General features: G+C 37.3%; 1 protein-coding gene across 1 annotated transcript; it reads left to right on the plus strand.

The window, feature by feature from the left end:
- Positions 1-1110: 1110 nt before the first annotated feature.
- LOC134542229 (microsomal glutathione S-transferase 1-like) lies at positions 1111-8459 on the plus strand. Its single transcript, XM_063386316.1, has 3 exons — positions 1111-1321; positions 6600-6688; positions 7848-8459. Exons 1-3 carry the CDS (start codon positions 1190-1192, stop codon positions 8095-8097), a joined length of 471 nt encoding a protein of 156 aa, XP_063242386.1. The 5' UTR covers positions 1111-1189; the 3' UTR covers positions 8098-8459.
- Positions 8460-14721: the final 6262 nt, after the last annotated feature.

Consider the following 14721-nt stretch of genomic DNA (forward strand, 5'->3'; position numbering starts at 1 on the left):
AACACAGCGCATACCTCTGCTCATTAGCGCGGCCCGGCCTCTTAACCTTCCTGCCCCCCGCTATCACCTTCCTCGGCGCTGTATTCGATCCATCTGCCCTCTGGAGGGTCCAGCGGGCTCCCAGAGGCCGCCACACGGAGCGGCATAACTAGGAAACCATTGTTCTGGGAGCTTCGGGCGTCGGGTCGACCCCGATGACGTAACACATCACATAAGGATGCGAGAACATTCCAGAAAGATGGCCGAAGGGTATAAAAACAGCAAAGCCAGCCTCCGAGTCAGTGGGATGGAGTTTTGAGAAGACTGCGAGTGGGCCACTGGGCCAGCGATAACCAGACGACAGACGACGGGCTTCGTGTGCGAGTACTGGTGTATCGGAGACTGTGTCGCGGTGCGAGACAGTGTGTCGGGACACAGGCGCGAGGTGGGTCGTTACCTCAACGCCGAACGTACAATAACGCCGAATACCATAACGCCGAATGCCAAATTGACCGCAACGCCGACAGCTAGAAAACTGCTGTGTACCACAACGCCGAGATACAGTAACGCCGAAAAATGTTGCTGTGGGGGGGGGGGGGCCACAGGAGCAAAATGAAAAACAAACGAATGAATTTGTGTGCTAACCTTACCTAACCTTACCTTTGTGGCCGTCCTGCAATGACATTTTTCGGCGTTAATGTATTTCGGCGTTGTGGTAATTCGTCGTTGTGGTAGCCTACACAGCAGTTTTCTAGCTGTCGGCGTTCTAGTAAATTTGGCATTCGGCTTTATGGTTTTCGGCGTTATTGTACGTTCGGCGTTGTGGTAGGAGACGAGCGGAAGGAAAGCCACTGTTGAGCCGAGCTTCAGTGGGGGGAGGGAATTGTGGACTCAACAAAGGAGTTATTGATTGATGATTTAATACGGTAAATATTAGTAATATATATATTAAAATATTAAATTAACTGAGCTTTCCTTTTTACGAATCTCGGTTTCCCACGCATGACAATGCTACTCCGCTATTAGATACACCACACGTGCACGTGACACGCGAGCCACGCGCGGCGAGTGAAAGTCGAAGGCCCAAGAACCTGTTTCCCGGCTGCCGCCGGCGGCGACCTAGAAGCTTCGCGGCCGACCTCTCTCGGCCGGAGGACGGCGCAGGCTACAGCGAGGCGGGGCTCGGCCAGTGTCGCAGTGTTGTTCCTCGATGGGCGAGCAGCCGGCGCTCCTGACCGCCGACAACCCCGTCTTCTCGGGGTTCGTCTTCTGGAGCATGGTGCTGGCGCTCAAGATGCTCCTCCTGTACTTCCTCACCGTCAGGCAGCGGTTCAAGAAGAAGGTAAAAGCCGCGGGCTTCAGACGCCATCTTGAATTTTTTTTTTTCATTGCTAACATTTTTTTTAACGGCTATATCTCTAAATACCTATTTCTAAGAGACCGGAAAAAAAATTCGCGGATTCATTTCGCGGTAGGTTAGACTCAGGGCCGGTGCAAGGTAAATTGGCGCCCTAGGCGAAAAACCTTAATGCCCCCCCCCCCCCCCGGATCGGACACCCCAAAAAAAGTTTTTCTTTGCCTCAAAATACATCACGTAAGCCTAAGATTTTGTCAACAATCAAATGTGTGTGTTTTTTTTTTTTTTTACTTTTTTACTTATTACAAATCATAAACAGGTCACCGTGGACTTTAAATAATTACTTTTATCAATATAAACATTCCAAACTGTTACAAAAATCCATTTTCATCTAGTTTCAATAATCGTTAAACATATTACATCAGCTGTTATGTGTCGTGCTGCGCCGCCCCCAGCTACTTGGCGCCCTAGGCGGTTGCCTATATGGACGTGCCGGCCCTGGCTAGACTCCAAACTCGTTCACATTCATTCTGAGTGAGTGATTGGACCGCCGTTTACCTGAAGGTCTCTAAGCCAGTGAAAAACCTTCAACAAATGAAGAATCAAATCACTAGCAGCCCAGGTAACGCGTGTCACGAGTCGTTATCCAAATGAGCAGGTGCAATTTGTCCTAGTACATAGTCTATCCTAGAGGTCATTGAAACCGCGAATTTTTCCAGTCTCTTACCTATTTCTAGATACCTCCCTTGCATTTGTTGTTCGGCCGCAAATATTTTACATAAATAGGGTATACAAGGATTGTCATGGGTGTAAACGCAAGTGTTTATAATTATTACCACTTGCGCGACTGTTTACGCCATTGATATGGCACCGAGTGAATCTGTGTTAAAAATATTTGTAGGAAGAAATTCAAGGGCTGCATAGAGTTAAATTTTTAGAAATAGCAATTGAAAATAGCAATTAAAAAAAAGTGGTTGTCTGTAAAATCGGTTTACGGACGATAATTTTACGTGATAACATCATAAGAAAACATTGATGAAAAACTGCATGATTTTTAATTTTCAAATATTATTTACAGTTTTTTGCAAATTAATTTAAATAATTTGTTTAAATATAATCACGAACAATTAGTTAAAAAGCCCTCCTTAACCTGGCTGATATTATGGAAGATTTTCTCGCACTTTGGTTGGCCGGTTCTTGCACGCTCGGCTCAGGCGGAACATGACAATGAGTCTTGCTTTTTCGTGCGTGCAGCCGGCGTTCATCGATTTACAAGAAGTTATCACGTCAAAAAAGAATAATAAAAGTGGCGAGTGAAACCTAGCCTCAACACGGTGATTGCAGGGAACTGAGCGGCCAGTGTCTAACCAGGTGGTCCTAAGGAATCGTAACATAATTTTTTTTTATTATTGTTTATTTTAATCGGTTTTAATGCACATACAATATTAAAATACTAATCATTGTAGGGGCAATTAAGTCAACTGATTTTTTTTAAAGCTTTGGTGTTTATTTTTCTTATTCCAACCCAAATTTTTTTTATGCCTCCCCCCCCCCCTCTCAAATTTTCTTAATGGTGCCACTTGCGTCATATATTCTCCCTATGGGCGATCCTGCACCAGTCAAGTCCGTTTCACAGATTTAAAAAAAAATGGTTGTCTGTAAAGTCGGTTTACGGACGATAGTTTAACGTGACGTCATAACAAAACATTGATTAAATGATTGCATACATGTATGAATAAAATTGAATCTTTTTATTGAATTATCACTATTTTGTATGGATACTAAGAAGTAGGTAAATGAAATCTACAATTTAATTGATAAATTTACTTTTAATTGCACTCATTAATTCAATATGTTTATTACTTTAACGAAGAGATTATTTTAACTATAACTTTTATACATGTTTGCTATTTAACTTCTTCCAATCTGTGTTATTCTGTTAAGGATAGGACGATGACAGGAAAAGTAGGAAATGAATGGGAGTGTTTCAAGTTTAATGTGCCTCGAAAAAGTCAAATCGATGGTTGTTCCAATCGAGAGGAAGAGAGATAGATGCGGCGCAAGCGTACAATGAGCGTAACGGGACACCGCGTAACGGGACACTGCGTAACGGGACACTTTTTCGTGCGTACAGCCGGCGTTCATCGATTTATTATACGTTGTCACGTAAAAAAAAATATATCTGCTTAGAAGTGACTAATTTCGAACCACAGTTAAGAGTTATGCTGGCGTAAGTAATGAAGCTCGGGTACCATACTTCCTGCACTCCAGGTTAATTACAGGTGCGAAGTCAACTTAAACTTCGTGGTATCTCGCGACTCTCCCCGTGCAAACGCTTGCCTGTAAGAGTGCTTCGCGCAACACCGTCGCGTTCAGGAATAATGCTTAGTACATTAACAACATGCTCATTTATCACGAATTTCTACAATTTAGAAGATATCATTTAATTTTGTTGAAATTCTCACATGTCTTTCTGCTCAGGGGCGTAGTGGGAGAATAAATTTTAAGAGCGCTATTTTTTTTTGACGTGACGTCTAATAAATCGATGAACGCCGGCTGCACGCACGAAATAGTGTCCCGTTACGCACATTGTCCCGTTACGCTCATTGCACGCTTGCGCCGCATCTATCTCTCTTCCACTCGATTGGAACAACCATCGATTTGACTTTTTCGAGGCAGATTAAACTTGAAACACTCCCATTCGTTTCCTACTTTTCCTATCATCGTCCTATCCTTAACAGAATAACACAGATTGGAAGAAGTTAAGTAGCAAACATGTATAAAAGTTATAGTTAAAATAATCTCTTCGTTAAAGTTATAAACATATTTGAATTAATGAGTGCAAATAAAAGTAAATTTATCAATTAAATTGTAGATTTCATTTCACTCCTTCTTTGTATCTATACAAAATAGTGATAATTCAATTTTATTCATAAAAGTATGCAATCATTTCATCAATGTTTTGTTATGACGTTGTCACGTTAAACTATCGTCCGTACACCGACTTTACAGACAACCAATTTTTTTTAACTATCCAAGACAACTTAGTTTACAAAAATTAAGAATTTGAAGTGCAACTACAATATAAATATACACCTCTTCAGCCGAATTTTGGGGAGGGATATTTCCTGCTATCGACCCACCCCCCTGCCCGCCCCCACGGAATTAAATCCCTCTCACTAATGACTTCGTGTCGGTTAACCCCGAGAGGAAAACCCTTGGGCCACAAATACCACCACCCCCCTCCCCTCACCATCAATGAATTATAGTGTTTCACCCGACCTCACCCTGACTACACCTTTCTTCACTCCACAGTGTTTTCTTAAAGACCCCGCCTACTCGGGCGCACGTGCGGTGTGCGGATCTTCAGAAGAAACCAGTGGCGTAGCCAGGATTTGTGTATGGGGGGGTGTTAAGAAGCATGGGCCCCCTCCCCCCGTATTAAAGCGGGGAGCCCCGGGCAAAATTAGGATTTTAAGGTGTAGAATAGTGCTATTTTAGCAGTTTTCGGTTCTTAAATTTAAATATTGTAATGGTAAAATTTTTATTAATTTTAATATGAAATTTGTTTCAGTGATGAATAAGAAATTAATTAAAGATTTGGTGCTGGGGGGGGGGGGGGGGTTGAACCCATAACCCCAACCCCCCTGGCTACGCCCCTGGAAGAAACCACGCTATTTGAAAACTGCTGTTCATGAAGAGCATTTATAAATACACTTGAGGACGGGTGGATAGTTCTATTTCCGTAATTCGTTTTTAAACATGTATTTTTAGGAGTGAGAAAAGAGCTAAAACGCGTGTTTTCAGAGTAATTTACGGCCGGTAAGAATTCTAGAAAGCACCCAAGGGCCTTGCATTATAATGTTTATCGGCATAATGTCATGGTTACCACTCAAATTTCAAATTTCATATATGCCCTAATGTGCAACAATAAGTCTGCCCACCAGTTTAAATAAAAACTTTAAATGTTTTGACTGTGAGCGAAAACTTGTTATGATCACAAAAAAGTAATCTCCACAACACAAAGTTTCACTGTGTGGGGTCGTGTTGGTTCAGGAGAAATCAAATATTGACAGGATATTACAGATCATCACAGATTAATAGTTTGAGGAACACTTCCTTGCCCTGAGGTTATCACAGTAAAAACGTTCGGTTAATTTAAATTTTTTATCGGATACTCGGAACTGCTACTCCGTGAATAAAGTCTTCTAACAAACTTAGTAACTTACGGTTTGGTACATGAACATTCACAGAGTAGCCTACTGATCTTACTGATATCACAGAACACACAGAGAATGAAAGCCGCAAGGCCCAGCAAAGCATCAGTGATAACAGCTTCAATCCTGACACCAAGTTACCATCCATAACAATGTATGATTTTTGAAAGCCAACATGCTTATGCTTAAAACATTTTTAACTGTGCACAATTTTTTCACAAATTGCATAACCATCTCTGTACAACTGCAGTAAATTTATATTTATTTCATGTTAGATTTTTTAATGAGAAATATTAATTTTGCAATGGCTGATAAAAAGGAATCAAATTTTGTTGATATTCTTGGACACATGTTAAACAAAAGAATTTTTTTATAATAAAAAAGAAAATTATTCCCAAATATATTATATTTGCTGTGACTAAAAAACAACTCCCAATTCTTTATTTACACACATCTTTAAGAAGATTAGAAGGAACAGTTGAGTATAAATAATATGTTTTATGTTACATCTAGTAATTAAATCTCTACTTTAATCAGTTAGACCCTACATAAACAATTCAAACTGCAGCTGAGAAGCATAAGGGTAGATATCTTACAAAAACAATATTTAAATTATTAAATGCAAAACCAAAGAAACGTTTCTTAAATGAAAACAAGCAACAGCCAACTAAATCGCAAAGAAAGTTTCCGAAAACGGTAACATTTATAAAAAGTGGACACACGCCCTTACTCTTCCCAGCTGAAAAACTGCTTGCAAGTGCTAATGCTGAAACTCTGATTCTTTTCAATGAAATGCTACTCTCTAAAAACACAGTTCATTAACCGGTACAGACTGGCGAATAAGAAAGAAGTACATAATCAATGATTAAAGGAATCAGTTGGGAATCATCACAAATAAATATGTATAGCTAATAAAATTAACTAGTTGGGTCCAATCAGTGATTCCATTACAGCATCTTCAATGTTAAAGTAATTAAAATTTCTTTATTTTGGTTGCCATTAATCTTTTTTTTTCTTTTTTCCATATTTATGGCTTTTAATTTCAGATTTTCATCAGTCCAGAAGATACATTCTTTGCTCCCAGTGGCGATGGCCAAGTGAGATACGATGATCCGGATATTGAGAGGATTCGAAGGTAAACATGAATTACTACAAGGATATGTTTTAGTCAATAGGTACACAACACAGAATGTTTGAAAGGCAAAACATGCAAAATTATATACTATACAATAATTTAATAATTTATTTTTGTGAAAAGCAGACCACACCAATTTTTTTTTTCCTTCACCAGCCGACAATATTCTTCCAGCTTGTCTAGTTGTATCCCGAGCATGAACACATCCTTACATTCTCAGCAGTGAGGCCTCACATGTCATGATGATAATTTTTTCTTGTAATTACTAATAGTTTACGGCTATTTCTGTAAATTTAACGCTATACCTCTCTTGCATTGGTTGTTCTGTGAAAAAAAAAAACTTCAAACAGATATTTACTAAGTGTTACATAATGGGTGTTGAAAGTCGCTGAAGTTTTTGTAATTGTTATCACTTACACGACTTTTTTGAAGTAATTATATCTCACTTTGTAAATACCTGTTGAAAATTATTGTCAGAGAGGTGTAAGATTAAATTTACAGAAATAGCCCTTAACCAATAGTAATGAAAAAATTGAAAAACAATTAGAAAACAGAGCATGGTGTCTGAGACCCCATCTTAAGGGGAACGTAAAAATGGTTGAGATAGGTGTGAAGCAGTGGCGGATCCAGGGGGGGGGGGAGCCGCCAGGGGCAAGTGCCCCCCCCTCCCCCCCGAATAACCAGTTGTATGCTGCATTAATATTGCAGACAAAAATGATTGTTTCTGAAACCAATAAAATATTTTAATATAATTAATGAATTTATTGTAGAATCATAAAATGTGGTGGTTGGATGTTATGTGTAGTGTGAGTAGATTAAATACAGATTTAGTAATTTTAAGACAATTTTTTCTCTGGCTACTCTGAAATCCTAGTGTTTGGGCATAGTGCTAGAATGTGTGGTGGTTTGGATATTTGAATTTGGCGCCATCGATCGTGTGTGCGCCACTGTGGCGGCCATTGTGTTCAGCAGTGCCATCTGTAAATAGTTTCGTCAGTCTTACACCGTTTCTCCGCGTTGCTGGGCGTCATGCAGCTAAACTATTAGTTTCAATTCAGCTTTGTGAACACCTAGGGTGCCCCCTCCGAGGTGAACCTCTGGATCCGCCACTGGTGTGAAGGGGTGTGCGTCACAGCGAGGTCTTGCTCGACGCTTGCAGGGCCCATCAGAACGATGTGGAGAACATCCCGCTGTTCTTCGCGGTGGGGTTCCTCTACGTGCTGTCGGGCCCCAGCGAGGCGGTCGCCCTGAACCTGTTCCGGGTGTACGCGGCTGCGCGCATCGTGCACACGCTCGTGTACGCCGTTGTGGTGACGCGCCAGCCCGTCCGCGCCGTCGCCTTCTTCGTCGGGCTCTCCGTCACGCTGGCCATGGTCGTGCTCACCCTCGTCACGTTCCATCACTTGTAAGCAGGGGGGGGCAAGGGTATTTCCCCCCCCCTCTGAAACCTTGAAGTGGGGGCAAACAGGGGCAAAGAAAGTGCTGTGTAATCAATTTTTTAGATAATGAAACTGCTTAAATAGCACCATTTTCCACCTTGAAATACAAATTTTCCCGGGGGGAGGACCCCCCTGTAAAACCCCCCTCCCCCCCCCGCTTCAATAGGAGGGGATCGATGATTCTTTATAAAAAAGGTATATTCCCCCCCCCCCTTTTGGAAATTTAGTTGTTGCGCCCCTGCTTGCGGTCCCTGCTCATTCATACAGTACGAGTTCAAACTATTCATGTACATAAATAGAAAACATAGAGTTGAATAAATTATTTTATTACATGTTATTTATCAATTCTACAACCTGTTTCAGTATGTATGTACTTTTAAAATAAAGGGCTCCAACTGTATCTTGGTCCTACCCAAAACTAGGACCAAAAAAAACAACATTAAATATAGAATGAGTCTGAATTCAACCGACAGGTTCATCACGACAAAATAAGTTGATAACTTCCATGTATTTAAGATGGAACACTCCAGTGTCAAATTATGTATGTTTCATTGCATGATGTTCTAAAACCACCGCAAATGTTTGCGGTTGCAGCAAAATTCATGGTGGTTTGTAGAACTTCATTCAGTTAAACATAATCTAGATGCTCTGTTCCATATTATACATACTTTCTATACTATTCAAAATAAATATTTTGTTCAGCTCCGACTTCAAAGATGGATACCAGCCTGAGGAAGCACTTCAGACCAGAGGTCGTATAGAGTTTTTCACATTATTTTGTTGTGATCAACCTGCAGCCAAAAGTATAATTTACACTAGAGAACAAAGATTTTCTCCTGTGTGAGATTAGTGCAAAATAGCTCTACCAATATCCATGCAGCCACTTTACAATGTAAATTTACATACTCTAAATATGAGTTTAATATATCTACATATGAAATTGCTGTATATTTTACAAAGGAGTAACATTTTATATTCCAGCTGGATGGAAATTGGTACCGTACCTAGTATAAATTAAGAACTAACACTTGAAATGGCGACTGGGCCAATGACTTTTCATGCATCCGGCTTCCTTAAAAATTTTCAATTAGCATAGCGCAAGCTAGAAGAAAACTTTAATGGTTTACAGGGCTCAAATTTCCATACCACTTTCGAATATTGCCATACTAAAACTTGAATTTTAATAACTTTTTTCACTCATATTTTTTTTCTATTTTTTACTTACGAAGTACATAAACAAAGAACATATAACCGAGTTAAGAGTTGATTGAGTTCATCCATGAATTACTTTGTCAAAAAAAAGTGATAACCTGAGAGATAACGGAATTAAAGACGAATGGCAGTTCTGTTTAAATAAACGACAAAATGAAGTTAAGCTTTCTTTCATCACACAGTATACCAACATTTTGACAAAAAATGTTTGTGATTATACGGTCATAACAACTTTATGCATCAAACAATTTTTTAATATTGAGTCAGTGTACTTACACAGCTTATTTAAAAGAAAAAAAATAACAATTTTTTTAATTCTTTCAACTTATTTATTCATCATTATGTTCTAAATTAATATGGTTGTAAGTCTGTACAATAATATTCATTGGTTCATTACAAATAGATACAAAATTAATTTAATATATTTCCTTTCATTTAAGAATCAAGATTTTTGTAGGGAAGCATTCACCCAACTTCATCTTTGGAACAGTATCCAATACATAAAGTAACACATACAGAAGATAAGATTAGAAAATCACTTGGAAATTCCAGCCATCAAGAACACACAAACATCTCAACTACTTTGTATATAAACACTATACTAGACTCACCGTGGAAGGCAGAGAGAGATTGAGTACAGCAACACCACAGCTTAAATCCTTCAAAAAGAAGAATACTACGTGAAAGTAACATGTTCTAAAAGTAGGAAAAAAGAAGTGTCAAAAGTTTCAAACATATCTCAAAAAACATACTGCATGAAAATAGACTGTTAGACAGATTCATGGAAGCATCATTACGTTTTCTCCCGAATACTTTCATCAAAAATTTGAGAACCAAATATACAATCTCAATCTCAGCTAATGTTGATGCAGAAAATACAAATCACAAAGCTTAAGCTCAGAAAAACAAACTTGACACAAGCTGGTACATCCACAATGAGGTCTGACACAAAGAATACAGCGAATGACATAGTAGCTATTTATGTGTGAATGAATTTGGTACCATACCACAGTCTCATTTACTTTGCTACACCTCTTTCAATAGCTAATGAATCCACATGATCAACTAACTTCTTTTCAAAGAGATGCATGGTGCTAATTAGCGTGTGTTACAATTGTCATTCAAAGCTGTCTACGTCTGTCCAACAGCTACATACATATTAATGAAATACAAGTCACAGGAAAAAAATTATATTCTAACTGTAATTACCACACAATTAAGACATTAAGCATAAGGGAAAAAACCTGGTGTTATTTGTCAAAACCTTCTCCATCATGATCTAAAATAATTTAGGAATATCATTAAACAGTGTAACTAAATACTGCAAAGATGAAAAATATAGGTAGAAAACAAAATTACATGTTACTGTAATTTTTAAAACCTGTCACAAAATCATCCTATGAATAACGATGCTCACTACAGACTGTACCTACCATATTGAACCTGCTAGCATAAAAAGCATTAACAGTACCAGTAAAATACTTTTGGCTAGTCTTGTAATTTATATATTCTATAAGTGTGACATAACATGGATAGTGAGCATAGATACTTATCCAAGATACTTTTTTACCTTAAAGTTTTTACTTTACACACGGTCATGAAATAAACCTTCAAACTTCCATTTTTCTGTTTATGGACCTGCACCTTTGGGCATAACCACGAAGCAAGGAAAATAGAGTCGCTCTTATTTTTTTTTTTTTTTGCAAATCAGCGAATTGTGCTGTATTTATCAACAACTTAACAACCTTTAAATCGTACTTTTCAAAAGAAAATGTTGGCTACCCTGATTTTTTTTTGGTCGTTTCTTTCCTGGGAATATTCACCATGAATGTTTCATACTATCTATTTTCCAATACAGAACAACCAGAACACTATGTTAAAGTGCTTTATTTTTTGTTTCAAAACTTAAAAACTGCATAGCCACAAAGTATAAGTGTTTAAATTCGTAAGTTCAGTTTCAATTGAAAAAAATACAAAATGCACATGTGAACATGGCAGCCATGCTTATTTCATTGCTACCAAAATAATTCAAAATCATAAATACACCACTCCATTAATACCCCATTCTATAAATTTCTGAACTAATAATTTCAGTACGATTACTTTTTTTAATTATGTCATGTTTAAGAAATTTCTATGTTTTCTTTATATTTAAATTTAATTTTCAAGACATTTCACAAATGCACAAAATTTTTTTAGTGGCATATTCCGCCTATTCAGTTGTCGTCCCCCCCCCCCCCCCCCCCCTTCCCTTAGCATACCCCTTACAAAATATCTCACTATGCTACTTTTTCACTATCCATTTTAAATTTATAATTGTGTAGTAACCAGGGTTTGAAGTAACTTTACTACCATTATATCAGCATAGGTGTTTCTACAAAAGGCACATACTTTCTTTTTATTAAAAAAAAAAAAAAAATCAATGAAACCAGTGACACCTGCATTTGCAAGTGACCCCATGCGAATGTACCAACAAATCAATATTCTGAAGTCTTCAAGTCTTCAAAAAAACAAACAAACTTGCAATCACTCATTCATGTAATACCCTGGACTTTGACTTAACAAGAACATCAAGTTAATGTAATAAACAGTCTAAGTTGTCACAACATAGCATTTTTGAGTACTATTGTACTCTATGCACTGGTATATATAGTATTTAGAATTACGGTACAAACACTTTGATTTTTTAAAACACCTATTAAATAACACCTAAAACAACTATTTTACTAAACATCATATAAAATACAGCAAAAATGTAGTTTTATTGTAGTAACACCGTAATGCTAAAAGTATTGAACCCAATGAAGTTCAATAATGACTTTTGCTTACTATGAAGACACTGAACTTGCTTTAGAAACGTATGCTCTTGAGCAAGGAAACAGAAACGCAGAAAAACCCACGGTCATGTAGACAGGTCTGGCAACTTACCTTCATTCTCCCTCCATATGCTGAAGCTTGCTGCGACATGTAAACTAACTGTGCTTCTAGTAGTTCAGCCCAGTCTTCACATGGGGTTTAAACGGGAGTGTCCTATAAAGGTGGCCATATTTTTTAAAACACTGTTTTTTTTTTCCAAACACTAGTTACAGTTCTCAAGGATTCAATGCATAGAAATAACTTGTAACATTCTGTTACTGTCAGTTAAAAGTTAGAACATGTTTTAAATGTCTGGTGCATATTTTAATCGAGAAAATATTCCATTGCTATACATTTTAATCAAGCAAGTGTAATTCTTTCAAATATAATGTTTTGAGATCCAGTAATTATTTTTTAATGTAAGTAAGCAGAAGTTTGTTTTGTTTTATAATAAACTAAAGGCCAAAGGATAATATTCTTAATTTTAGCATTTATATTCAGAGCTTTGTTTACATTTATTAAATTTTTATTCATTATAATTAATGGCATGTATTATCTTCCTTCTTTTTATATTATATTATATAAATATAATATTATACAAGAAATGTCAATTGAACACAATGTTAATAATGAGCTGAACTACTAGCGCTGTTAGTTCGCAGGCCGCCGCAAGCTTCACTGAGCGGATGAGACACGCCAAGGCACATGATAGGACGTTGCCAGACCTGCCTGTACTAAACATGGACACAGCCAGCACATGTAATGTGAACAGCAATGATAAACTGTGAAACAATGCAAAAGTCTGATTTCTAGGAAATACAGTAAGTTGTTATGCTGGAATGAATATTTTCAGTCAGTGCAATCAAATTTGTGCCAAACTTTAAAAACCAAAAGTAATATGCAGAGAAACTTTTTCTTTCGGGAGGTGGATGGAGAGGGGGAATGATGAGGGGGAGGGGGGGGGAGAAGGAAGGGAAGGTAGGGTTTTTAACTAAAGTAGATCATTACTAGTCCCTGTTTCAACTCAGTGGTTAACTGGTAGCAAATACTATACACTTTGCAATAATAATTAAGTCAAAACTCAGCATTCTGGTGTTACTACTTGAGAAACTTGACTGAACTATAAATGTATAACATCAACATTGAAAATATTGATTCAACAAAAAACTAAATGCAACACCTAGAACTACAGCAACAATTAACATGTAAAACTGGCAAGGAATATCTCAACTTATAGTATGATGAAACTTTCTTGAATCACTTCAGTTAGATAAAAAGTCAACTAGATAGAAAATTTTAAAGCAATAATTAATGGTTATACTGCACTCTAATCCACCCAAGTTGCAAAACACACAGAAAATTACAACCATTGTAAGAGTTAAAAACTTTCCACCGCATAAAAAATTGTCCCCCTTCTAAACCAATTTTTAAAACATGACTCACTTCACAATCTTACAATATGGAGTTTTTTTTTATCACACAAGACTATAACGTTCATATTTTACTGTTAGGTTATTCTGGTCCAAGATAACGCACACAAGAACCTTCATTATTAACAGAAGGTATCACCAGCTAAAACAAAAATATAGATTGAAACAATTTTGTGCAGAACACATTTCTTGGTCCATCTTGTTTACAACACTAAGAACTGCATACATACATCCTCTAGCTTTCAAACTTCCATGAGAAGCATGCTGAACTACAGCTAACAAGGACAATAAAGTATTGTGCGAAAAAATATATGGAACCAAAATAACACAATGAAATAACTGTTAGTAATAATAAAGGCCAGTAAAAAAATTTTTAATCAGCCATTTATGGAATGAACTCTGCAGATAAAAAAAATTTCAAGACGACACAAATACATTATCTAATAATAATTTACACGGTGAAGTATAACAAACACAAGTATAACCACTAGCCACATACCTATTCATTAGCTATAACTGCTATAAGTGATAAAATAACATTTTTTAGTAATAGCATCTTGTCAGGATTCCAAAAGAGTATATTTTAGCAACATCAAAATAAATTACTTTCATGATACATGAAATCAATGTTATTTAAATGCAAGGAAAAAAATTTAAGATTTAGATGAAACCAATAACCTGCTGCATTGCAATAATTTTTTCTACACACTTACCACAGAAAATTCATTGAATTAAATCCTTCAAGTTGGCAAACAACACGTTAAGTGTCGTGGTTCTCAAATTGGGCTCTGCGGGACCCCGTGGTGCCCTGCAATATTCAATTTTCACTAAGATTAGCAATTTGGCAAAAGAATCCATTTTTATAACCTGGCAACACCATTATCACCTTGTCTATGCTTTATGGCCTATGAGTCTATCGCACAGACAATATGCTACATCCTCCACTAGCCTACCATTTTTGTGGTTGGGCATCACTTGTTAAGTGGTACAGGGTCATTGCCATCTCAAAAAAAAAAAAATTCTGTGGGTTTGACACTATTTTTTTAATCTCTTCTTTTAAGAAACTGAACATTTGGTGAATATGTTTAACATATGG

Source organism: Bacillus rossius, assembly GCF_032445375.1.
Source record: "Bacillus rossius redtenbacheri isolate Brsri chromosome 4 unlocalized genomic scaffold, Brsri_v3 Brsri_v3_scf4_2, whole genome shotgun sequence".
Classification (NCBI taxonomy): domain Eukaryota; kingdom Metazoa; phylum Arthropoda; class Insecta; order Phasmatodea; family Bacillidae; genus Bacillus; species Bacillus rossius.

Bases quoted from the DNA above. Each gene is read 5' to 3' on its own strand.
- LOC134542229 (XM_063386316.1), top strand. From the start codon at position 1,190: ATGGGCGAGCAGCCGGCGCTCCTGACCGCCGACAACCCCGTCTTCTCG. The intron at 1,322-6,599 runs GTAAAAGCCGCG...TTTTAATTTCAG, and splicing joins GGCAGCGGTTCAAGAAGAAG to ATTTTCATCAGTCCAGAAGA. The intron at 6,689-7,847 runs GTAAACATGAAT...CGACGCTTGCAG, and splicing joins GATATTGAGAGGATTCGAAG to GGCCCATCAGAACGATGTGG.